At 41.8% G+C, this 23,425-nt stretch overlaps 5 protein-coding genes across 6 annotated transcripts; 2 read left to right on the top strand and 3 right to left on the bottom strand.

Annotated features, from left to right (window-relative positions):
- Window positions 1–122: 122 nt before the first annotated feature.
- Window positions 123–7,592, bottom strand: tinf2 (TERF1 (TRF1)-interacting nuclear factor 2). Its single transcript, XM_085760517.1, has 10 exons — window positions 7,242–7,592; window positions 4,275–4,477; window positions 4,044–4,169; window positions 3,547–3,642; window positions 3,333–3,443; window positions 2,275–2,398; window positions 1,399–2,176; window positions 820–875; window positions 633–712; window positions 123–461 (listed from the first exon to the last, which is right to left on the bottom strand). Exons 1-10 carry the CDS (start codon window positions 7,267–7,269, stop codon window positions 339–341), a joined length of 1,725 nt encoding a protein of 574 aa, XP_085616643.1. The 5' UTR covers window positions 7,270–7,592; the 3' UTR covers window positions 123–338.
- Window positions 7,593–8,260: 668 nt separating this feature from the next.
- Window positions 8,261–10,892, top strand: cideb (cell death inducing DFFA like effector b). The gene is made up of 5 exons (XM_085760522.1): window positions 8,261–8,375; window positions 8,874–8,988; window positions 9,330–9,488; window positions 9,611–9,801; window positions 10,043–10,892. Exons 1-5 carry the CDS (start codon window positions 8,350–8,352, stop codon window positions 10,182–10,184), a joined length of 633 nt encoding a protein of 210 aa, XP_085616648.1. The 5' UTR covers window positions 8,261–8,349; the 3' UTR covers window positions 10,185–10,892.
- homezb (homeobox and leucine zipper encoding b) lies at window positions 10,714–13,331 on the bottom strand. Of its 2 annotated transcripts, none has more exons than XM_085760518.1 (3): window positions 13,149–13,331; window positions 11,442–12,391; window positions 10,714–11,411 (listed from the first exon to the last, which is right to left on the bottom strand). In XM_085760518.1, exons 2-3 carry the CDS (start codon window positions 12,376–12,378, stop codon window positions 10,915–10,917), a joined length of 1,434 nt encoding a protein of 477 aa, XP_085616644.1. In that variant the 5' UTR covers window positions 12,379–12,391; window positions 13,149–13,331; the 3' UTR covers window positions 10,714–10,914. The 2 variants fall into 2 exon arrangements, with proteins under 2 accessions (XP_085616644.1, XP_085616646.1); XM_085760520.1 differs by lacking the exon at window positions 13,149–13,331 and adding an exon at window positions 12,908–13,019.
- Window positions 13,332–13,775: 444 nt separating this feature from the next.
- Window positions 13,776–15,818, top strand: LOC146969178 (uncharacterized). Its single transcript, XM_085759808.1, has one exon. The coding sequence runs from the start codon at window positions 13,945–13,947 to the stop codon at window positions 15,487–15,489; it is 1,545 nt and encodes a 514-aa protein (XP_085615934.1). The 5' UTR covers window positions 13,776–13,944; the 3' UTR covers window positions 15,490–15,818.
- A 3,459-nt stretch (window positions 15,819–19,277) lies between these two features.
- gmpr2 (guanosine monophosphate reductase 2) lies at window positions 19,278–23,316 on the bottom strand. Its single transcript, XM_085758966.1, has 10 exons — window positions 23,193–23,316; window positions 22,563–22,702; window positions 22,291–22,410; window positions 22,122–22,205; window positions 21,856–22,029; window positions 21,665–21,746; window positions 21,208–21,314; window positions 20,977–21,019; window positions 20,658–20,817; window positions 19,278–20,554 (listed from the first exon to the last, which is right to left on the bottom strand). Exons 2-10 carry the CDS (start codon window positions 22,647–22,649, stop codon window positions 20,365–20,367), a joined length of 1,047 nt encoding a protein of 348 aa, XP_085615092.1. The 5' UTR covers window positions 22,650–22,702; window positions 23,193–23,316; the 3' UTR covers window positions 19,278–20,364.
- Between the last annotated feature and the right edge of the window lie 109 nt (window positions 23,317–23,425).

Genomic DNA, 23,425 nt, shown 5'->3' with positions numbered 1-23,425 from the left:
ATTTTTTATTTACATAAGTATATATAACATAGGTTTGTAACTGGTTTGTTCTCTGTGTGCACTTATCTGGGAAGTTTCCTAGTGTGATCCAATGACACTTTAAAAGCAGCAAATAAAATATACAATAATACAAAAGGTAACAAAATTTGATAAGACTACAAAAAACTTTATTAATTGAACAGGTTATAAATGATTATTAAAAAAAAGTATGTATTTGTAACATAATAATAATAATAATTTGTATTTACAAAAACTGTACATTAACATTTTAAAATAAAATTTTAATTAGCATTATGTTTTCAAATAATATTGTTGTCCATGATTCAAGCAGTCAGGTGTCATCGCCGGCGTTTACCGCCAGTAGACAGGACGTCCCGCCGCACCATCCCGGGTCTCCAGAACTCCCTCAGTGTGGGAACGTATGTGCCGTGTTTGGTCTTGTAGTAACGCTTCATGAACAGCTGAGGGAGACAGACAGAAAACACATTAGTGCAACCAACAGTGAGATTATTTATTGAATCTTTCAAGAACTTGCTATTTTTCAAATGCGTACAAGCGTTTGAAATCACCAAAACACACAGACACAACACACTTTCATGGGTTTTTCAGTTTTCTCATTTGAGCAGACATACCCTGCCTTTGAAGTTCTTCGTCGCCTCATCCTCAGAATCAGCGACGTATTCTTCACCGTCCCCGGAAGCAACCAACAAGTCTAAATGTGAAAGTAAACGCAGTTTGTGTTTGTGATCTTTTATAATATATGTATTTTTAAATCCCTGTGTTTGGTTTTTAAACAAATGTCAATATTTGTTGATTCACCTGCATTGCTCCACAGTTGGGGAGATCTGCTTACACCTGGTAAAACAGGATGATTTCTGCCAAATAGAAACAACATAATTAAACCGTGAAGTCATAGTTCAATAGCTGGTAAATGTAAAAAGACAAGAAAACCAGTCTCTGCAATGCCATTTATCTGCTTTACCAAGGGTGTTTATAAGGGACATTATAGGACCTGCAGTTCTAAAGGAATAGTATAGTATAATATAATATAGGGTACATACATTATACATCACTAATGAACTTTCACAGACAGACTAAACTAAATAAACTGTTGTTTTATTTCTCCATTTATTATACAAATCTCTATGTGTTGTGTCTCAATATCCTCAACTAAAATGTCTGATTTTGACACATTATGAGATTTGAAACATCAGCAGACCAGAATATCTGTTCATATGTATAATTTAATCAAATAATTATTGTTCACAACAACCCACGACAGAGATGAAGAACAACTAGTCACTAAAAATCCAGCAGGAGAGTTTCTCTAAAGCTCCAGGCTGAGCACGCACTTGACTACAACACTAACGCGTCATGCCGAGTCAAACTGTCTCTTACTCTTTATCATCCAAGCCTGAAGCGTCTGAGTCAGGCTTTTGAAGTTGGATGCTCGAGCTTTTACACGTTGATGTTTTGACCGGTGACCCCCTCCTACTCTGAGTCTGCCGCTCCTTACGTGTGGTTTTAGCTTCAGCAGGAGCCGCTGATATCTTTCTGACAACGACTCTGGGCTGACAGGTCAGACAGGATACGAAGATGGAGCAGAGGGACGGGTCAACGGGCAGGTTGAGGCTTTTGACGCCCAACTGGCTCAAACAGGTTGCCAGATCTGCTCCAATAGCGCTTTCTGAACGCTTCCTGATGCCACTTTTCTTCTTTTTCTTGTAACTGATCTCCCCTAATTCCTCCTCTTCCTCCTCCTCCTCCTCAGATTCACTTTGTGCTTGTTTGCGTTTAACTCCTCTGCTTGTTTCTGATGTGCTCCTCTCCTCCTCCTCCTCCTCCTCTTGCTGTTCTTCCTCCTCTTCATCATCATCACTGGCTTCTTGTCTCTGTTTAACCAAAGTGAAATCAGAGTTCCCTTTAGGTCCCGATTTCTTGTTAGTCGCTTCTTTTGTGCTGGCTGACTCCTCCCCCCTCTGTGTCCTTTTTCTAGAAGAGATCATGACCGGCACATCTTTGTTAGAAATTAGTCCAATAACAGGCTTAATAACTGTGGTTTTGTCTCTTGTCTGTGTGTCCCCAGTGGACGGGTCAGCCCCTGAAGTTACCCTTCCAGACGGTGGCAGAGAAAGTGAATCCAGGATGGAGTCTCCCATGTTTGGAGGGAGAGATGCTGTAAAAAGAAGCAAAAAAAAACCAACATCATAAATTGTAATTATGCTGTACTCATGCCATCATGGTTGTGTTGACAAAATGTTTGCTCCTTCTAACCTGCTATTTCAAGATGCCCGAGACAGGTTTGATGCTGAAGCAAAATGTTGAGGAGCTGGGGCTGGGTGGCGGACCGCGCACACTCCTCCAGGACAGGTGGGGTATCACTGAGCCAGGACACCGTCTAAACAGTATAGAAACTGTGTTAAAAGGGATACGAGAGATACAAGATTATTCTATATCTTGCCTCACTCCCGAGTCCATGACAAGCAGATAGACACCATCCTTTCGACTGTGCGTGCAGTAACGAGGGAGAGCCCATATCGCCCGTAATTAGCTTAGCTCAAACACTGGAAGTGTATCGGTAGTGTTAGCCTGCCTCCACCTAAAGTCATCAGAGACACTCTTCAGCAACTCTAAACGGAAACCGGCAGGCCGGTCTTCGTCTCAGAGCTGACAAAACTCTCCGGTAAGGCATCTTGAGCGGTCAAATGCCGGTAACGGGACGAGATCGGTCAAAACGGAGGGTTCAAGCAAAGACGGTTTATTTTGGTTCAAGCGAGCTACATCGAGGGTAGGTTAGCTTCCTATTTCAAAGTAAAAGTACAAATTCTATTGTCATGGTTTTCTGTATGTAAACGGCAATGGGTGTTTTATTTTGTGAAAGTAACCGGAAGTAACCGGAAGTGCATTGGTCACAACGTCTAGCTTGAGTAGCGCTGAATTAGACTCATAGACAAATTAATGACACACTGCTGATCTAAACGGCTACTTTCTCACCTAAAAATGTTTGAAATGTCGATAAAGTGATATATTTACAGAGTTTAGAGCTAAAATGAAATCAGCTTCTGACTGCTGATTTTGGCTCGGGTAGCAGGCAGGCTAACAATACCTATGCACTTTCAGCGTTTGAGCTAAGCTAATTACAGGCGATACGGGCTCTATCTCCCTTGTTACTGCACGTACAGTCGAAAGGATGGTGTCTATCTGCTTGTCATGGACTTGGGAGTGAGGCAAGACACGAAAAAAAATGTTGGCGTATCACTTTAAAACAGCAGTGAAAAGAGCAATATACATTACATCTAATTTGGGCTGCTCTCAAAACCAGCACACTCTACCTGAGCTAAGTTGGGAACTGGAAGCAACTGATCAAGTCGAATCAAAAACTCCCACAGCAGCTTCTCCAGCTCCTCGTCAAACTTTGGCCCATACTCCACAGGAAACTCTTCCTGTCAGAGGAAAAGAGTGACAGTTATGATGAGTCAGTACATTGTGGCATCTGTCACCTGATTAAAAGTATTAAACATGTGACTTTGAAGGAGAAGGACAGACCTTGTAGAACTCTTCTCTCTCTGCTGGGTCTTTTATTAGCGTCTGAATGAACGAATGGAAGTTTTCCACTGTTCTTGTTAATTTTACATCTTTCCTCTGGAAGACAAAAAAAAAGCAAAAACATGAACCTCACACAAACATCAAGAACACAAGATTTTAACCAGACAATCCTCTGGAACTCCTACAAATATTTAAAACTGGATATAGATGGTTAACAAAGTCACTTCTTATATTGTATTGTTTGCATTACAGTTCAGGTATATACAAAATAGTTTGTCGCTGATTTTTATAACTTAATCAGAATCCCTGTCCCCTGGTTTAAATACTTTATGAACACACAATGTCATATAATCTGTATGAACGGTATAGAGTTTAAAATACGGTGGTGTTTCAGTACGTATTCATCTCAGTGAAATCCTGTGGTGGAGTCTCTGTTTACTGTGACAAAAATGGCAGTGCAGTTTGTTGAGACATTTTGAGTATTGAATATAATTTACCACAGTGGAGTTGGAGGAGGATGAGGAGGATGAGGCGGATGAGGCGGCGGCCGGGACTCGGAACCTTTTCAGGTGAGGCTCAATCACCTTCATATCAGGCTGTTGACGGCACAGCTCCAAGATCAGCTGAAAAGATGGAGGAGAATGGTGAGTCATTCACTACAGAGCCATGAATTATATTGTAGGAGTAGAAAAGGGCTGATTTCTCCTCCTCTCTCCTGTGGGACTCACCCGTGCTCTCAGCCCCAGCGCCAGTTTCCCCTGGTGTCTCATGGTGAGCAGCCCGGGGACAGACTCACAGGTCGATGTCACAAACTCCTCCACGACGCCGTACTGCATCACATCCTTCTCCGTCAGCACCTTCCAGAGAGCCGCGGACACCAGGCGCACGGGCGGAGCCAGGACCTGGAGCGCAGCGAAGGGAAGGCTGACATCTGGGGCCGGACACAAAACACAGGTCACTGGGTGTAGTTCACAGCAGCTCCTCCTTTTTTTTTTTTTTTTAAATTTAACTTTATTTGTTGCACACCATTTACAAAAATATCATAAGTCAGGGCTCCAGACTGCCCCTAAATGAGGCATTTTGCCCTTAATTTTTGAGACAGGGGAAGTAAATTTTCATCTACTTGTGCATGTGCAATCAGTAAATTTACCTTCTTCTTTTTTTTTTTTTACTTACACGGTGAAAGGGGCGACTCAAAAATCTGAAATCTGTCATTACAGGTGGCAGCAGGCCAATGTGTGTGAGGATCATGAATGAAATGGAAATGGGAATATTACACCCCTATATTTTCTGCTTGCGTTCCTCTAAAATTTGAAGTTACTGTAGTGGTCACTATGCTCCTAGTAAAAAAAAAGTTGATAGTTTGGAGCCCTGGAAGTGCTGGAAAGGTAAATAACACAAATAAATAAAACTAAAAAATAGTAATGCAAATATACAACACAGGTGGTTATTGTAGACAAAATACAAATGAAACGAGAATAGTGCAAAACATATATTTATACAAGAGAATATAGGCCTAATTAGGATTATAAAAATACTATTTTTCCAGCTTTTCTGTTGCAAGAGGTGCAGATGGTGTTTTAGTGTCTGACTCCATCTCCTTTGAAAAGGCACAAAAAGAGGGTCTGATTTTAAACACCTTACATTTATGGATATAAAACACAGCAGCTCATCATCATCTGCTCCTCTCCGGTGTTGTGGCCCTACTGGTTCCTAATTTAACTGGTTACGGTGCTGAACAGCTGCAGATGTTTTGCGCTCCCTCAGCAGATTCGTCACAAATTCACAAACATACACAACATATTACCAGCGAGTTTCAAGCCACAATTCACATCTACCGCGGCGAATATGCTGCTGTGAGTGAGCACTAACAGTTACGTACCAGCCACATGGAAAAAAAAAATAAAGTGGAGAAAAAATAATCTTCACATATTTGCGTGGGTCGGGACTCGATCTCGCTTCAGCAAAACCAATACACCACTAACCACCTGTCTAGCTCTGTGAGCCACTCAAGCTCACAGGTGCCAGCCGCTTCACTGGATATCAGTCAATTACGTCACTACAGGTAACGTTTTGACTCGAGCTGATCTCAAACAACTGGTTACCATCGGTTTGCCTTTGAAATACACGGACAATGCCTCGGTGTTTATTGTTCTCTTTCCTCCAGTCTAATCAACATATTCAGCGCTACACTTCTCTCCGCACCACACTACACACTATGACAAAGCCTGTCGTGTTGAGAAAGTGATGAACTAGCTCGGAAATACTGTCAAAATACGCTCAACAATATGTAAACAAAAGCGAAACACTTGAGCCACTGCATGTGTACATGGGTGAAAAGTACGACTTGCATTTAATCACATTACTGTATTGCGAATGTTTTGTGTACTTACATTTCTTTACACTTCTCTACAGATCTTATAAAACGCACAACGTATTTATTGGCGTGCATTAAAAGAAATGTTCACTTCAAGTCGCCGTGGTTCGCGGAAGAGATGTTACCTTGAGTCTACCTGTTTCGATCTGCCTGTGAATATGATGCGTTCAAGGGACCAAGGCAGCGTCGGACGTCGGCCATTTAGATCGCCATGGACCCAAAACTGTTTAGTTCGTCAGTTTTTTCTGTTAATGTCAAACTAGTTTTAATTAAAATGTATACCTTTACAAAGGGCAATGATAAAATATGTCGGCACACGAAATCTAAAGCATCAGACCATTCTATAAACACATTTCAAACAATCGACTCACGTCCGACGCTGCCCTGGTCCCTTGAACGCATCATATTCACCGCAGCCAGAGACTCAGAGCTAACTTCACCTCTCTTCCTCGAACCACGGCGACTTTAAATGGACATTTCTTTTAATGCACGCCAATAAATACGCTTTGCGTTTAATAAGATCTGTAGAGAAGTGTAAAGAAATGTAAGTACACAAAACATTCGCAATACAGTAATGTGATTAAATGCAAGTCGTACGTTTTTCACCCATGTACACATGCAGTGGCTCAAGTGTTTCGCATTGTTTACATATTGTTCAGCGTATTTTGACAGTATTTCCGAGCTAGTTCATCACTTTCTCAACACGACAGGCTTTGTCATAGTGTGTAGTGTTGGGCGGAGAGAAGTGTAGCGCTGAATATGTTGATTAGACTGGAGGAAAGAGAACAATAAACACCGAGGCATTGTCCGTGTATTTCAAAGGCAAACCGATGGTAACCTGTTGTTTGAGATCAGCTCGAGTCAAAACATTACCTGTAGTGACGTAATTGACTGATATCCAGTGAAGCGGCTGACACCTGAGCTTGAGTGGCTCACAGAGCTAGACAGGTGGTTAGTGGTGTAATTGGTTTTGCTGAAGCGAGATCGAGTCCCGACCCACGCAAATATGTGAAGATTATTTTTTCTCCACTTTATTTTTTTTTTTCCATGTGGCTGGTACGTAACTGTTAGTGCTCACTCACAGCAGCATATTCGCCGCGGTAGATGTGAATTGTGGCTTGAAACTCGCTGGTAATATGTTGTGTATGTTTGTGAATTTGTGACGAATCTGCTGAGGGAGCGCAAAACATCTGCAGCTGTTCAGCACCGTAACCAGTTAAATTAGGAACCAGTAGGGCCACAACACCGGCTGCTACCAGCTGTCAAACAAGACGCCATCCCGCTCGTGTCATGCCCCAGTTTTTATTTTTACACTCACCAGGCTGCTTGGGTTTCCGTGTGGCCATAACACCGAACCGGTCCGAGGCTGCTGCAAAACCTAAAACCTAAAACCTAAAACCAGGGAGGCTGACTGACCGAGTCTAACGTCAGGAAACTATAACGTTAGCTTAGCAACCTCAACAAACTGCTGCCGCCAGCTTCAACAACAACACGGAGTTGAACAGTCAACACTGGGCGCAGTTGTTTGTTAAAGAAAAATAAACTCCCGTGGTGGTGTTTACTAACTGCGGAGACGACGGGAGCTACAATCAACACTTTAAGTTTCGTTATTGTTGTTGTCCACCCGCGAAAAAACAAAGCTGCTGCTGCTGAAACTTCTCTGCTTCTCGTCCTCCCGCCTTCACTGGGAATCACGTCACTCGCTTAAATGCGTCGTTCTGCGTGTCCCGCGCGGGCGGAGCTTAGGCGTCGCCAGGGAGACACAACGGCTGAAAGGAGGAAACTCCGTCCACGCGTACAGTTAAAGCGATTTAAACAAGCGCACCGCAGTGTCGCAACCCGGATATAACGTAACGTAGCGTCAGGCGCCAGAGTTTGCCTCCGGAGTTTGTCTCTTGTATTTAATTTTTTGGTTAATTTACAAAGACAAAATAATTAAAACAAAAACAAATCAGACGTTGTTAGGGATAACAGACCATTTTGAGGAGGATACGAACATAAAATAATTACAAATAAAACGAGTTGGAAAAGAAAAAAATTGGGAAAAACACACACACACACACACACACACACACACACACACACACACACACACACACACACACACACACACACACAAAGAAAACATATTGGAAACTGTTAATTTATGTTAAATGGTCATATAACAATCAGATCTTTTTAAACTTTAAATAACAATGGCTCAAATATCTAGTATCAGTTGAGCTATAGTGGTAATAAATCTGTTTTGTCAAACACACAGACACACACACATGAGCCAGATGAACTTTGCCCTGTGCTGTTCTGTATGTAAGTAATCATCAGGTCCATGGCAAAGTCCAGTTGCTGGATCAAACACAAGAACAGACATTATTAGTGTTTGTGGCACGTAACTCTGACAACAGAGAGGCAACGAGACACACACAAGAATGGATACCACATCCTCATTTATCAAGTAAGTGAAGTGTTAGTTTTGGTATGATGTATGATATTGTGTCGAAGTTGATCATAAAAACAAACCACCAATTATTGTAGATTAGGCCTAGAAAATAAGTAATTGACTCAACAATATAATTTGTAATGTCCAAGTCTAATCCTGTTATGATGTCCAGAGGACTCGTAACAATATTTTCAGTTAAATATGAAGAAAGATGATTATAGATATTTGCTTGTTTCACCACAGAAGAAGATAACGGGTAAAAACAAAAGAAAGAAAACAGGTGAAAGTCAATGTCAATGGAAATCGATAATAGAGTGTGATTCAATGTAGAAAAACCTTTGTATGGATGGTGTTGTTCATACTGTCTCACCGTCACAATCATGACATATTGATATAACAGAGCCAGCCCTACAGTATGTACCTTGGCTTTTTCTGCTATTATAAGTCAATATGCCTGCTGTGTTTACTCTTATCAAATGGATAATTTCATCATCCCTCTTGTTCTGTCCTCAGATCAGTAACCAAGCGAGTGTGGTCCGCACCACAGCGGCCTTTCAGAGTGTGCAATCACAACAGGGAAACCAAGAAGGGCATCACAGCCGGGACCCTGGAGGAGCTGAAAGAGAGGGTGAGAGTGTAATAAAAGTAAAAGTTCAGAAACTCATTTAAAAAAAAGAGATGAAAGAATGAAACATTAAAACTTAAGTTGCTTAACAAGTTAACCAACACTGCGTCATTAAGTTGATTGAAAGATAACAGTCTTGGAGACGCTGACAGGATGTAACATTATCTCAAGGTACTGATTATGTCAGACATGATGAGTCAAGTCATTAGTCACGAGTCACGACTGCAGCCAAACTGATATAAACATGTTGACAGTGAAGTTGCTAAGAGGTATTCTTATTTTATTTTATTTTATCCAGAAAGTTATCTGTGTGTTAATGCTGTTAGCTGTTCTCTGTGCTGCAGGTATGCCAGGCGCTGCTGCTGTCCCTGTCTGCTCTGTCTCTGTCTCTGGTTTGTGAGGAGGACGGTACAGAGGTGGACTCCGACGAGTTCCTCATGACGCTGCCCGACAACACCACGCTCATGGCCCTGGAGCCCGGAGAGACATGGAAACCACAGCCGGTACGTTTCCCCCCCTAAAGAAACAAACAAGTGCTTTGTACAATTACCTTTTGTCAACTATAGTGGTAAAGTAAATAAAGCATCATGAATATCTAATATATGTGTGTTGTTGATTCACCCAGGGTGCGGTTGTCCTCAAATCTCAAGACTACAACAAGCCAAGGACCGGGAAAGACATCGCTCGAGTCACCTTTGACCTTTACAAGTTAAGCCCAAAGGACTTGTTTGGCTCCCTGAGTGTGAAGGCCACATTTCAGGGCCTGTACTCTGTGAGCGCCGACTTCCAGTGTCTGGGGCCCAAAAAGATCCTCAGGTAAGGAAAAGGGGCCCGTGGTGTAGCTCATTACAGTAAAAAAGTGGAGGTATTCAGATCCAACACTGCTTTTTTGATGTGAATGTTGTTACCTTTGTTTCCTCACTCAGAAGAAAGGCATTTTATAAAAGTGCTTTAAATCAACTTGCAGCCAGTGTGAATGATTAAAAACCTTACATTGAATGTGGCTTGAGTGAATCCTATCCCCTTGTTAATGGTTTATCCCGGTGCTGTTTTTCAGGGAAGCCCTCCGCATGGCCTCCGCTCTCCTTACGGCCGCTGGACACCTGCTCATCACATCCGCCTCCATGATCCGCCGCGTTATTGAAGGTGCCGAGCTTCTGCAGCCACAGAGGGGAGAGTACACCGCCACCTGGAACTGATGAGCCCTGGAGAAACCCAGTTATGCGTAATATAGCGGTCCGATATATCATAACTTGTAGGTTTGTCTGAGATGTCCTGAATTTATTCTTCATCATCTTGTGAGCGAGACATTGTACTGTTTAATTGACGTGGTATTTGACCTCCTTCAGATGACAGGAATAAAGTATATGTTTACATAATATCTGTACATGTAAACAGTGATAATTTCATAAGGTGTTATTGTATAACTGTGCACCATAGTGTACCCTTTAATGTTTTGACTGCACTTTAGGCTTTGAACAGAATATAACACAGTTAAGTGTCAGAAATGGTCTCTTTTTGTTTGAAGTTATTTGTGCAATAATATCCTGTAATTGTACTATACTTTTGTTCATTTTGGTTTGGATTATGATACTGTTTCTGTCCACTCAGACAAACCACTGTAAAATTATGTGGTCATTGTTGTTTTGATCTGAAAAAATATGATTGTTAATTTTGTACTTTGTGAATATAATTGATGTAATTGCTCATAAGACGAGTCACGCTGAGTAAGAAGTCATCAAAGAGTTTTATTTTAATAACAATAACTTTGTATCAAGGTACAAATTATGAACTTTTTCTCAAATACAGTATGTGTATACTGAGGAACATGTTATGTAACCACCATAACTAAAATACCGTTATGTCAACCATAAAACAACATTAAAATCTGAACAAAAAGAACAAGGGGAATTCAAGCGGTGGTGTCATTTATACTCTGGTGGAACCGTCACGCTTCTGAGTCTTTTCTCTCGCAGACAACTTCTTCCTGTTTGCTGAGGTGCGGCCCTCGCACGTCTCCAGATCTTGCCAGTACCTGATGTTGGCCAGCATCTGTTTGTACTGCATCTCATTCACCCAGGTCGGCTTCCTCTTTTTCACGTAGTAGCGCATGTCACTGAACCACTTCACCAAACTGCGGCGAGGGAGCTCGATCGCCAGGGTCAGGTAGTCAAAGTCCTCGCTGCTCGGGTACTGGCAGTGACGGAAAGCCGCCCTCATCATCTTCAACTGACTGTTGCTCTTCGTTCTGTATCTGCCTTCGTATTTGACCGGGTTGTGGATGGTGGAGGCCTTCGTCTGAGAGCCCTGTTGCGGGTTCAGGGCGAATGAAGTGTTGACGACCGGACTACTGAGGAGCTCCCTCAGCTTGTCGACATCGGTGACGAACTCCGAACGCACGCCCCCCCCCTTCCTGGTCTCCGGCGCTGCTGTCCCCTCAAAACCAGCGGCCGTACCGGTACTGAAGTTGGTGGCAACGGCGGGAGCGACTTCAGCTCTTTCCGCCACTTCGATTTGGTCTTCGTGCATCTGAAGTTGAGTGAAGAGCTCATCAGAGACCGTGACGCATTGCTCGGCAGGATACACGCTGACATATACTAATTTGTTTTCTGTTTCTGACTGGATGGAGTTTGGCCCCTCCCCCTCGACTTGACCCTGACTTCTCACTTCTCCTTCCATCGTCCCATCACCGCCTTGTGCCACCCTGTTATTTCCCACTGTAGGGTGGGTTGTCTCCATCCTCTTCCACTTTTTGCCGGTGTTCCTTCTGTCTCTTTCAACTTTTCTTTCCCTTTCTTTGTTCTTTAGTCGCTCCTGCTCCATTTTTCTCACCAAGAGACTTTTTCCCATCGTTCCTCTCTTGTTTGCAACCTGCACCCTCCTCAGCTCTCCTTCCTTCGTCCCATCACAATCTTCTGCCTCTCTCTTCTTCTTCTTATTCTTTCTTATTTCCCCCTTCACCACCTCACCCACCTTGCTCTGCAGATCTTGCTCACCCCGAGCCTTCGTCTCGCTCGACTTCAGCTTCTTCTGAACCTCTCGGATGTCTTCGTAGTCCCAGCTGATGCCATAGCGGAGCCTGTGCACCATGAACCACACCTTCACCTGGTCGGGGGGCAGGGAGCAGCGCTGCGCCAGTGCGGCCGTCTCTTTCTTTGTCAGGTACGGGGACCTGTCGAAGGCCTTGAGCAGCTCTCCTGCACCGTCCAGCTGTGAATTGATCTGGTTTGAATGCACCCAGACCAGCTTCTGACTCTCGGTGACCAGAGGGAGGCACAGTGCACTGTTTTGGTTCATGCTGAAAGCTGCCAAGGCTGTGTTCGTTGCTGCTGAAGTCTCTCCACACGCAGCAGCGGCCTTTGGTCTCAGCCTTGCGTTGACTAAATGCCTCATATTGTGATTACTCCTGTGAACAACAGAAATAAATGAGTGGTTTATCCCAGAACCACTAAAAACGTATGCACACCTACAAAGGCAGACAGGTGTGTAGGGAGAAGACCAGCGCAACCAAACAATGGGCTCTATGCACAGCTCCACTACGTCCTGAACTTAATGCTGCTCCTTTGTTTCCTGTCTTACATTATTGGACAAATTGATTAATCCAGGTGGGTTACACAGACACACCTGGATTAATCAGTTTGTCCAATAATGTAAGACAGGAAACAAAGGAGCAGCATTAAGTTCAGGACGTAGTGGAGCTGTGCATAGAGCCCATTAAATCAAAGGAAGCTCCTGCACACTGTCTTAACTTGCATTGTGGTTTTAATGAAAGCACAACGTTTCAGTCCCTTGGGCCTTCGTCAGGTTATCCCAGAAAAATCATATTATTTAAGGAAAATACTTTCCCAAGCTATCCCAAAATCTTCAAAAACAATTGAAAGATAGAAAAGTCTGTGAACATTTTCCCCTCTTCATCATTCACCTGATAATCAAAGCTCCAGCAATTTTACAGCATTTTAAAACAAGACAAGAAAAAAAAAATCTAAATTAATTTCAAGAAATTAATTGAAGCTTGCATAGTAAATAAACCTTGCAAAGGAGAGAAGATTCACTAGCTGTAAGGTTAAAACTCATGTTAACTACGTCACCGATAGCCACCGTTAGCATCGAGGGAAAGACGGTACCGCTGGTGTTTCATTAGCGTGACATTTAGATTGACTTACCGGCAAACTTTGACAGAATCGGCGCTAAACCTCGACGGTTTTTGTCATTGGCTGGCATAAACTTCAATAATTATATTGTCATGATCGATCATCAACGATGTATCCGATTACTTGACTGACGTCAGTGCCAGTGTTGGTATCGGACCGTGTAGTTAAAGGTGAAGGGAGGGGCGTTTTTCTGCCTCTTTTTTTCTTTCTTCTTTTGAGTGCGGAGGGTTAGCTAGATATACAGTAAGTAACTGAGTTTAGCTAGCTTATTTCTTATAAACAGAAATTGTTCTTTTTTCCCAGTGTCACTATCAAGAAATGATGACTAACACACAATAGGCTATGTAAGTAAGTTATTATTTACCATATTTATGTTTGCTTGGTAAGTGAATCCAGATATATGTGGTAAAGTAGCACTTTTAGACATTCATGATCTTTTGCTTTCTGAATCATTTTGTCGCCTTATATTAGGCTACAACAAGTTTTTGTGGCATCTATGTTAATCATTTATCCTTTATTAGGTTGGTCTTTAGTGATGATAGGCTAAATGTAACAGTAAACTCAGCCTAACCTGCTGACAATTGAACTTCACACCTTCATTGTTTGACTTTCCAGTTGTAAAATCACCATACGGGGAATAGAAACTCTTTGTGTTGTTGCTGTGGCCAAGTGGTCGGACGAAAGACTGTGAAGATCAGGAACTGGTAAACGATTGAATTGAACAAATTTAGACCTTGCAACCAGGAGGATCCTACAGGCTTTCTTTTACACTTTTCAAGCAAAATTTTGATTTCCTTTATCGAACAACATGTCTGACAATCAGCAACTAATCCTCTGCGACATGTGCACAGAGGAGGACAGGAAACCAGCACGGAAGACCTGCATGAAATGTGAGATCTCCATGTGTGTCCAGCACCTGCAGGTCCACCTGACCACACCTGTACTACTGCAAACTCATCCTCTGACGGAGCCTATGGCGTTAAGTGGCACCACTAAATGCCCCCAGCATGGCAAACTCCTGGAGTACTACTGCTTGGATGACATGACTTGTGTTTGTGTTTCCTGCGCCATTGAGGACCAGCACCGCCTACACAACATGAAGACGTTCTCCACAGCCCACAGAGATCTCATGGAAAAGCTCAAAGATGAGCAGAAGGCTCTCCTGGTGAAAACTGATGACAAGAACGTGAGTTTGGAGAAGTGGGAGACAAGTGAGAGGGAGAAGCTGAGTCAGTCTAGTGTCCGTCTGATTGAGGCTGTGACCAAGCTGCGTGATATTTCCCTGACCAGCATCCAAAGTTCAGTCTCTGCTCGTATGGTGTCCATCAAAACCAGCAAGAGCAGCATGCAAGCAGCACAGAATGAGAAAGATACCTTCAGGTTCCTGCAGATGTATTCACAGGTGCACCAGGATGTGGAGAAGGCCAAGGCCGTGGATCTGAGAAAAGGCTTGGAGCCTGGCAGCGACCGTGACAAACTAGTCCAGGAAATCAGACAGAGCGGTGAAATTATGTTGAGGCAAGCAGACCAGTTCAGGGGAGACTTGTTGATGCTGGTTGATCCAGAAAACCACCAGGAGTTTTTTTCCACTGGCGATGACCTGATCTTTGAGCCACAGACTTTCAGCCCCAACATGTCACTGTCCAAAGACAACAGGAAGGTTTTCTACAACAGTTGGATGGGACAATGCTCTGCCACACTCCTACTCCACAGCACAAAGTCAGTTACCAACTTCCAGAGGTGGCTGGTCCGTCTTCCCAAAGAGTCTGATTGGACCATTGGTTTATGTGACAAAATCTCAAAGAACTTGAGGGATGGACCAGTCTATGCTCTGAGATGCAAAGGTAACCAGCTCAGCTCTCTCGTGACTGAGTACAATGATTGTGGTGATGCATCCAGCACTTCACAAGGTGCTAGGATGCAGACAAGTAACATGACCAAACAGCACACAGTTTCCTCTGCATTGATCACAAGTCACATGGAGGAAACTGAAGAAGAGGATGAACCACAATCTGAAATAGTGGAAGTGTTTTGGAACTTTGCTGCTTCCACATTGTCTTTTTTCAGAAGAACTGGACAGTACCAGAGGGAAGAAATACCCACAATCACTATGAGCCTCAACAACCAGGACCTAGTCCCCTTTGTTCAACTGGGGGCAGAAACTGGCCAAAGTAGTGACAACTGGCAGCATTATTGGAGGTGTTCCTGTGGGCAAAATCATAACTTGTTGAATACCAAAAAAGAGGGCTTATTTGGATCATCACTTTCACAGCAACCTCAGAGGCCTCAGTGTTCCTGTGGAAAAATAATTGGTGGCGAGTTCATTACAGAGCTAGTTTGTGAACTGCTGTAATAAGTGGGACCTATTGATCATTATTAAAGCTAAGAGGTACAAAGGTATCAATGTCATTGATTTGCATTAAGGTGATGTGAATAAAAATATTATGTCAGTGCAAATATCAGTCATTAGGTGATTTTTATCATACACTATGGGCAATGTACTATCATGATCAATATATATTTAATTGTGGCAATTTTCATTAGCCAGACTGCTTCTAACTTACCCAGTAAGATGTATATAGCTATAGTTTTCTGCCTGTGTGTTGAAGGTGTTTATCGCCATCTAGTGGTGGTGAATTTGTCATTGCGCTCAAATGTACAAGCTCTCTCAGCATTTTGGTGTAAACTTAACTCATATATGCAAAATACAATCTGTGACTCTTGGATCATGAACATATATAAATTGTGAATGATTCAATCAGTAATAAAGCAGGTAAACTTTTAAAATGTGGAATGTTTTTATTGACTGGATAAAAGGTGAAATGAAAAAAGAGAGATATAAACTGCAGTATAATTCTATGTTTTGCCAACATAAAAACACAATTTTCACACCCACATGACAATAATGAAACAAAATGAAACAACACAGATCATATGAGAAATGTTTGAAATGATATACAAATCCAACACTGTGACACCACACCCAATACCTGCAGTGCAAAACTCCAAAGGCTAATTCAAGGAATGACCAGTTGTTTTAAAGGCTACAAATCATAAATTAATTTGGCCCACACAGACTTTGGTATATCAGTGGAAGCTAGAACAAGAGAATACAAAATCTGCATATGATAACAAATAACACTTCTGCTATCAAGTTGAGAGAGGGGGAACAACATGCAGCAAAGGGCCACTGGAGTCGGGATTTGATCTGGGGGTGCCTGCTCTACCCACTGAGCTCAAAGGCACCCCATGGTTGTAACATGTTTGACATTTCTGTTTGTTTCCTGGAGCTCTTTTAAGCCAGTGCCTTCAAAATGTGAGACAAAGTTACATGTGTGTTAAATGGCGTAGCTGTTATCTCTGCAATGTAGAAAATGCATGGTTTAGTCTCAAACATAAGGAGTGAATTGTTACACTTCACCCATAGTCTGGGTTAGTTGTAACACACCCTGGGGTGAAATGTAACATTGTAATCAAAAACTTTTAACATTTAACTTACTTTTTTAACATAATTGATGTGTGTGCGTGCGTGTGTGTATCCCTACCTAGCCTATATTAGTTACTGTCAACCATAGTCTGATCATTACCTTAAACCTAACCCTTTTGTGTTTGTCTTTCACGACCTAGGCAAACTGAAATTCAAAGAAAACATATAATGCAATTAAAATTTTGGTTGGAAAGGTTCACATACTAAATTGCCGTAACACAGACCCTTGTAGCCACGAACGTAAAGTAACCTGCTTACCTTACAGCTAACAACTAAAACATTAGCACAAACAACTTGCATGAAAGATATCGACATAGACACACAGTTGATGTAAGTTTGATGAGTTTACCTACAAAGCAGGCAGTGCTATCACAAAAATAAATGGAGGGGAAAAAATACTTTCATGCGTCAAAATTAGTTTTTTTCCTTCTAAAATTTGCTGTGTCTGCTACAGGGTGCTACTTCTTCACATATGGAAGAAGGATTAAACTGAGCATATTGCGATAGGCTACTACTGATTTTCATTCACACATCACTATGAGAGATCAAACAACTTTTTTAAATATTATATTAGTATATATTTTCAGGCTTTAATCATCTTTAACGGAAAGCATAGTCGAGAGAGAGAGGGGGGGTTACATGCAAGAAAAGGCCACTCGATGCAGGATTCGAACCGGGGCCGCCTGCAGTGAGGACTGTAACCTCAACATATAGGGAGCTCTGCCAACTGAGCTAAACACCGCCCCAGATCAAACAACTTTTTAAAGGATCATCAGTATAAATAAACATAGTGTAATAGTGTTCATCTGAGCTGTCACTGTCAGTTTGTCACAAATCAGTTAAGCCTACAGCTATGAAAATTAGGCACCCTTACAACCACATGAATGTATGACATGTGCTGGATTCCATATTCACACAGTGGGCGGGAGTCTTCGTCCAGGACCTTGTCAGTAAAGATCAACCCCAGATCCTCCACATCTGATCAAAAATAAAACCATAAGTAAATTTTATTTATCAATCAATGATCAATCATTAATGTTCATGTTAACTGTGTTGTACTGTCAGTGTCAGCAGTGTCTCTTTGCTTCAGTCGGTGCGTTTACCTATGTCGTCGTATTGCGTCGTCTGCTTTATCTTCTCCTTCAGCTGCAGCACAGTCATGCTCTTGAACTGCTCCTCTGTGTCACACAGGTCCACTTCAATCTTCCCCCCTCTCACACCGAGCACAATAACTTTGTATCTTTGCATCTTGTGTGTTGTTTTCGTGTTTGAGTCGTTGCTGCTCCTTTCCCCTCTGCTGCAGAGTGTCTTCAATGGACTTTGTTCAGGTAAAGCAGCGTGAACAACTGTTGACACTTTCACTTTAACCTGTAAAAATTGTTGCTCCTCTTCATGTGCAGTCAGCGTCTAGAACAATTTAAAACAGGCCTGTTAGGTCAGTGTGATTCTTTGTGTGACTGGTTTAACTCCTGTTTGTCTTGTGTTCATATATATTATGGTTTGTGAAGCTCAGTATTACTTTATTGTTGAGGAGTGTAGTGTGACCTCTGATGCTGATTTTAGCCTAATTGACCACTGCAGGCTTCGGCCAGAAAGCACACGAGACACAAGAAATCACAAGAAATAAAGGACTTAATTATCACTGTGTACTGCTTTAAACATATGCAATTAAACACAGTAGGCTAAACAATTGCTTCACAGTAAATAAAATACATTTATCTCAGTGTCAATCACTTACTATTCATGAATGTAGCTTTAACTTTTAATTATGTAGCACACACATGTAAACCGAAAGTAATATGAAAGCTACCATGCTTATGGTGAAAACGGATATTTTAATAACGAGTGCAAAAATATACACCAGGAGCTACACATCACTATCAAAAGGTAAGCCACATGTACATATTCATTTCACATCACTATGACCATAACTTACATCGTCAGTGACTTCGGTGACAGCGGGTACCACAACACTCAACAGGTCAATCAGAGAACTTGAGGCAGGAAGAAGAACTGCATAAACTGTCTTCAAAATAAAACGCCCACTCACTTCAAAAATAAAAGCATGAATACAAAACCATCTCTAACTTGAAGAATTCTTAACAATCATGCTGTATGAAATGTGCTTTATCAATGAAACTTTATTCTTATTACCATTATCCAATGACTGCTTTTTATATGTAGCATCAAACCCTTTGTAAGATGTAAATAAAAAAAGAGGCAGGTTTCTGTGATGAGCATGATAAAGACTGTGTGCATAAATGACAGATTCTTGTATTAAATTTCCTATGCACATTCCTATGCCTTTATTATTTCCTCATGTTTCTCAGAGATCCTCACACTTTACAGATACAAACACATACAAGTGAACACATAGACACAGTTCTTGAATGCAACATTCAATATGAATCCACTTCTCCATGAGCGTTGTAATATCTTGAGCTGAATGTATTTTAACTGTGGCGATGTTAATTTGTTAGACTGCTTGTAATGCACCCAGCAAGGTAAGGTGTTTGGCGCCATCTTGTGGTGGTGAATTTGTCATTGCACTCAAATGTACAGGATCTTTCAGCAAAAATGCAACAATGAAATCCTTGGTTCTTGGGTCATAAACATATATAAATTATGAATGTTTCAATCAGTAATAAAGCCAATAAAATTTTAAAATGTGGAATGTTTTTATTGACTGGATAAAAGGTGAAATGAAAAAAGAGAGATATAAACTGCAGTATAATTCTATGTTTTGCCAACATAAAAACACCACTTTCACACTCACATGACAATAATGAAACAAAATGTAACAACACAGATCATATGAGAACTGTTTAAAATGGAGTAACTACAAATCCAACACTGTGACACCACACCCAATACCTGCAGTGCAAAACTCCCAAGGCTAATTCAAGGAATGACCAGTTGTTTTAAAGGCTACAAATCGTAAATTAATTTGGCCCACACAGACTTTGGTATGGATCAGTGGAAGCTAGAACAAGAGAATACAAAAGCTGCATATTATAATGAATAACACTTCTGCTATCAAGTTGGCCTTAAAAGACTAGTTACTGCATGTTCCCTCTGTACTTGCATTCAGAGTGCACTGGGTCATATCTCAAATCTAATTAACCTGCTATTAAAAAAAGGAATCATGAAAGTAGGAGCCAGAACAAACCAACATTTCAATGAAACAATAACAGAAACTAAATATTAGGTTCTCAAATCATTAAAGTGCAAAACATCACGAGTGAGGGAATGATTGCATTTCTAAAAAATAGTTCAGTTTCCAAATTAGCCAGAACTATTAAATAATTTGCTATATATGAGTAATAAAGGCTTTTAGTATTCCCAGCACAGACTAGAAACATCCATTCCTGCATACCATCACTCAGGATCTTGCATTGGAATAATAAGACAAAGGAAGATGAAGAGTTACAGCTCTAGTTTCCATCTTACTGTGTAAACACACAGAGACCTGAAACACAGAGGGGATTGAATGAAAAAAAACATTCATGTTATTTGACTCAGGGTCTGTGTGCTTGATAGACTACAAATGCATTGAAATTCCAACTGGAAGAATCTCTATTTGTGTTTCTTTTTTAAAAAAGGTTAAAAGGACAGTATGTTTATATTAATGTATGTGTCTATGCACTTGTGTGTAGACATGACTAATGCATAAACAGGTCGTCGGGGTCAGACAGGCAGTGAGGTGGACCTCTCCTTCGATCTGAAGCAGGACCGAGACGTTCAGCTGTCGTTGCCAAAGACGGTGTTGAGCTGCTGGGTGACCCTGATGAAGGTGGTCCTGCGGCTCAGTTCCTTCAGCTTTGCTGCCCCAACATAGGTGCAGGTGGAGCGGACCCCACCCAGGACGTCTCGTATTGTCACGTCCACCGGACCTTTATAAACAACTTCGACTGTCTTGCCCTCTGAAGCCCTGAATGGAAGAAATATAGAAACATAAAATACGAGTGTTATTGTCAATGCACACTGTAGGTTAGTGATCAGTGCAACTGGAAAACAACCAGAAAGACACTGACCTGTACTCAGCCACGCCGCCTGCATGTTTCTTCATCGCTGTGTCGGAGCTCATTCCGTAGAACAGTTTGTACTTCTTGCCGTTTTTCTCAATGACCTCGCCGCCACTCTCTGAGTGACCTGCCAGCATCCCACCCAGCATCACAAAGTCTGCTCCGGCACCTGAGAGTCACATTTAAAAAGCCAAACAAACCAGTTTTAACAGAAATAATTTTTGTTATGGCTGGATTTTGAGTTCAATTAAAAAAAAGAAAAAGAAAAGAATGAATGAATGAAAGTTTATTTGAACACAGAATAAAAGAGAAAAAGAAAACAACTGACCAAAGGCCTTTGAGACGTCTCCTGGACAAGTGCATCCTCCATCCTGTGAGAGAGAGAGGAGATGAGAAGACAAAACCAACCACATGTGACTTCATGTTCATCATACTGCATGTGTGCAGCCTCTTAGACAAACAGTGGCAAACAGCTCACAACAGTAACACCTCATATCTAATAATAACAGTGTAAAGGGACATTATTTAAGGTTTTACAGTTAGTCTGAGAGTCACTTACAGAGATGATGTGGCCGCCCAGTCCGTGGGCTGCATCTGCACACTCAATCACAGCGCTCAGCTGAGGGTAGCCCACCCCTGTCTTCTTACGGGTGGTGCACACAGAGCCTGTGCAGGGAGACACAGGGACAAAAGGATGACTAATATATATTGTACAACTTCTTGCCTATAGCCAATTATTCCCAAGGAGGAATAGTCCTCTAATCCTATATGAAGACAGTTAGGCAGTTTCAATTATTTGCATAATGAAATGCATTGTTATGTATGAAGTGTATTTACAAATGAACAATGTGTCACAAGTAAGGATGCTTTTGTGTTAAGAAATGGTAAATGATTATGAAAACAACCCTGAGGCCTATTAAAAGTTTAAAGTGAACATCTGTTTGGCACGATAAAGTAATTATGATTTGTCTGGATGGATGGACGGACTGTGTTAGTAAGTGTTAGGTTTTGTTCACCTGGCCCGATGCCTACTTTGATGATGTCAGCACCAGCCAGGATGAGCTCCTCCACCATCTCTCCAGTCACCACATTTCCTGCCTGAGAAAAATATTTAAAAGAAAATGTCTCCGTCATGATGACTCATCCAGGAAATGTTAACTAGTGCCTGGCACACTGTAGATTAAAGGTTAAACAGACTTCTACAAACCATTATGGTGTGTGTGGGGAACTTTTCCCTGACGTCTTTGACAAAGTGGACAAAGTGTTCAGAGTAGCCGTTTGCCACGTCGACACAGATGTACTTCAGCTGAGGCACCGCCGCCACGATGGCTGAAATCCTCTCAAAGTCATTGTCACCGGTCCCTGTGCTGACTGCTACACTCTGGGAGATAAACAGAAAATGTGTCAAGATGTGTCAACAACACCATCATTACAAAACACTGAAATGAAAAGGCCAATATGACGAATTTGTACCTCTACGCATTCAGGATGTTTTGCTGCAAACTCCACCCAGTCATCCACAGAGTAATGTTTGTGAATCGTGGTGAAGAGGGTGAACTAAGCAAAGAGCAACACATTAATGAAGATATTTAAATCTGCTTTGTGATTAATAAGTCATTTTACACACATCCCATGGCACTACCTGGTGCAAGGCCAGGGCCATCTCAAAAGTCCCCACAGTGTCCATGTTAGCAGCAATGATGGGGATCCCTCTGTAGGTCCCTTTAGAGTTCCTGAAGGTGAAGCTCCTCATCAGGTCCACCTGGAGCAAAAACAACGAGAACTTGTAGATTTGTTCAAGTGGTGATAAAGATCTGTCATAACTAAGGGATGACTAATCATTCAGGGAATGGAAACATCTGCATTTAGGTCACTCAGTTTTCATGTGGTAGGTAATAAAAAAGAAAACCCCACCTCACTCCGAGACTTTAGTGTGCTTCTCTTTGGACGTAGGAGCACATCCTTGAAGTCCAGCTTGATGTCATTCTCAATGCGAGGCATTTTGGAAACAGGATTTAAAAGAAAGAGAGAAACAAAGTAGTGTGTCCCTGAATCTGTGAAAAAGAAGGAGGTCAAAGATCAGGATGGATGCTTTGTGCTGTAGCTTTTCCTGCACCTTCTTTAACTCCTCTTCATACAATCACACAATGACATATGGTTTAAATGACAGTAACTACACAGACATGCTGTATGGGAGGAAAGGAGCCCATTAAAAGCATCAAAAGCAAATATCTTTTTTAAAAAGACGTGGCATTAGTAGCTAGAGCAGTGCTTACACTTACATTTCTATATACAAGTGTAATAAGACAGTTTCAGCAGCTTACAGGCTACTGGAGTTGCTATTGCTAATGCTACTGACTCTAGCCCACACGACACAGATCAGAACAACGTCGCTTCTTCTGCTCCCACGTCAAAATTCAAGGTTACACCAGTTAAAACGTCATAATTTATCCCACTTGCATATCAGAAATAACCTTAGCATAAGATATGGGTTAGCCAGAGAAATACTTTTCTTACATATTTCGCGAAAAATACTGTATTTACCTTCAGAAAAGTATGATTGATTTTTTTTTTCTCTGTGGCGCTGCCTTGTTTCCCTTCCTCCTGTTTCCGTGGGAAGCTTTACGATGGCGGACACCAACTGACGGCCGCCGTGTAGTTCTTTACGGTCCGCGTCGTGTGGGCGGTACGTAGAGAAAAACTACAAATACGAGACTCGCTTTACGTCACGTTGTGCTGATGCCGTAACTGTTTGTTTTTTTAAAGGTATTTATAAA

The sequence above is a fragment of the Trachurus japonicus genome, chromosome 18 (assembly GCF_045865225.1).
Source record: "Trachurus japonicus isolate A0001 chromosome 18, Traja_1.0".
Lineage (NCBI taxonomy): Eukaryota > Metazoa > Chordata > Actinopteri > Carangiformes > Carangidae > Trachurus > Trachurus japonicus.
The sequence above is the reverse complement of the archived record's forward strand: the minus strand, read 5'-3'. Positions and strand labels throughout refer to the sequence as shown.

Excerpts from the sequence above, each read along its gene's own strand:
- tinf2 (XM_085760517.1), bottom strand. The coding sequence starts at position 7,269 with ATGGCCACACGGAAACCCAAGCAGCCTG. Across the intron at positions 3,643-4,043 it reads CCTCCTCCAACTCCACTGTG|AGGAAAGATGTAAAATTAAC; the intron begins GTAAATTATATT and ends TTTGTCTTCCAG. Across the intron at positions 3,444-3,546 it reads AGAGAGAAGAGTTCTACAAG|GAAGAGTTTCCTGTGGAGTA; the intron begins GTCTGTCCTTCT and ends TTCCTCTGACAG.
- cideb (XM_085760522.1), top strand. The coding sequence starts at position 8,350 with ATGGATACCACATCCTCATTTATCAA. Across the intron at positions 9,489-9,610 it reads AGACATGGAAACCACAGCCG|GGTGCGGTTGTCCTCAAATC; the intron begins GTACGTTTCCCC and ends TGATTCACCCAG. Across the intron at positions 9,802-10,042 it reads GGGCCCAAAAAGATCCTCAG|GGAAGCCCTCCGCATGGCCT; the intron begins GTAAGGAAAAGG and ends GCTGTTTTTCAG.
- homezb (XM_085760518.1), bottom strand. The coding sequence starts at position 12,378 with ATGAGGCATTTAGTCAACGCAAGGCTGAGACCAAAGGCCGCTGCTGCG. Across the intron at positions 11,412-11,441 it reads TGCCACCAACTTCAGTACCG|CGCCGGAGACCAGGAAGGGG; the intron begins GTACGGCCGCTG and ends AGGGGACAGCAG.
- LOC146969178 (XM_085759808.1), top strand. The coding sequence starts at position 13,945 with ATGTCTGACAATCAGCAACTAATCCTCTGCGACATGTGCACAGAGGAG.
- gmpr2 (XM_085758966.1), bottom strand. The coding sequence starts at position 22,649 with ATGCCTCGCATTGAGAATGACATCAAGCTGGACTTCAAGGATGTGCTC. Across the intron at positions 22,411-22,562 it reads CACTAAAGTCTCGGAGTGAG|GTGGACCTGATGAGGAGCTT; the intron begins GTGGGGTTTTCT and ends TTTTTGCTCCAG. Across the intron at positions 21,020-21,207 it reads TGGGCGGCCACATCATCTCT|GATGGAGGATGCACTTGTCC; the intron begins GTAAGTGACTCT and ends TCTCTCTCACAG.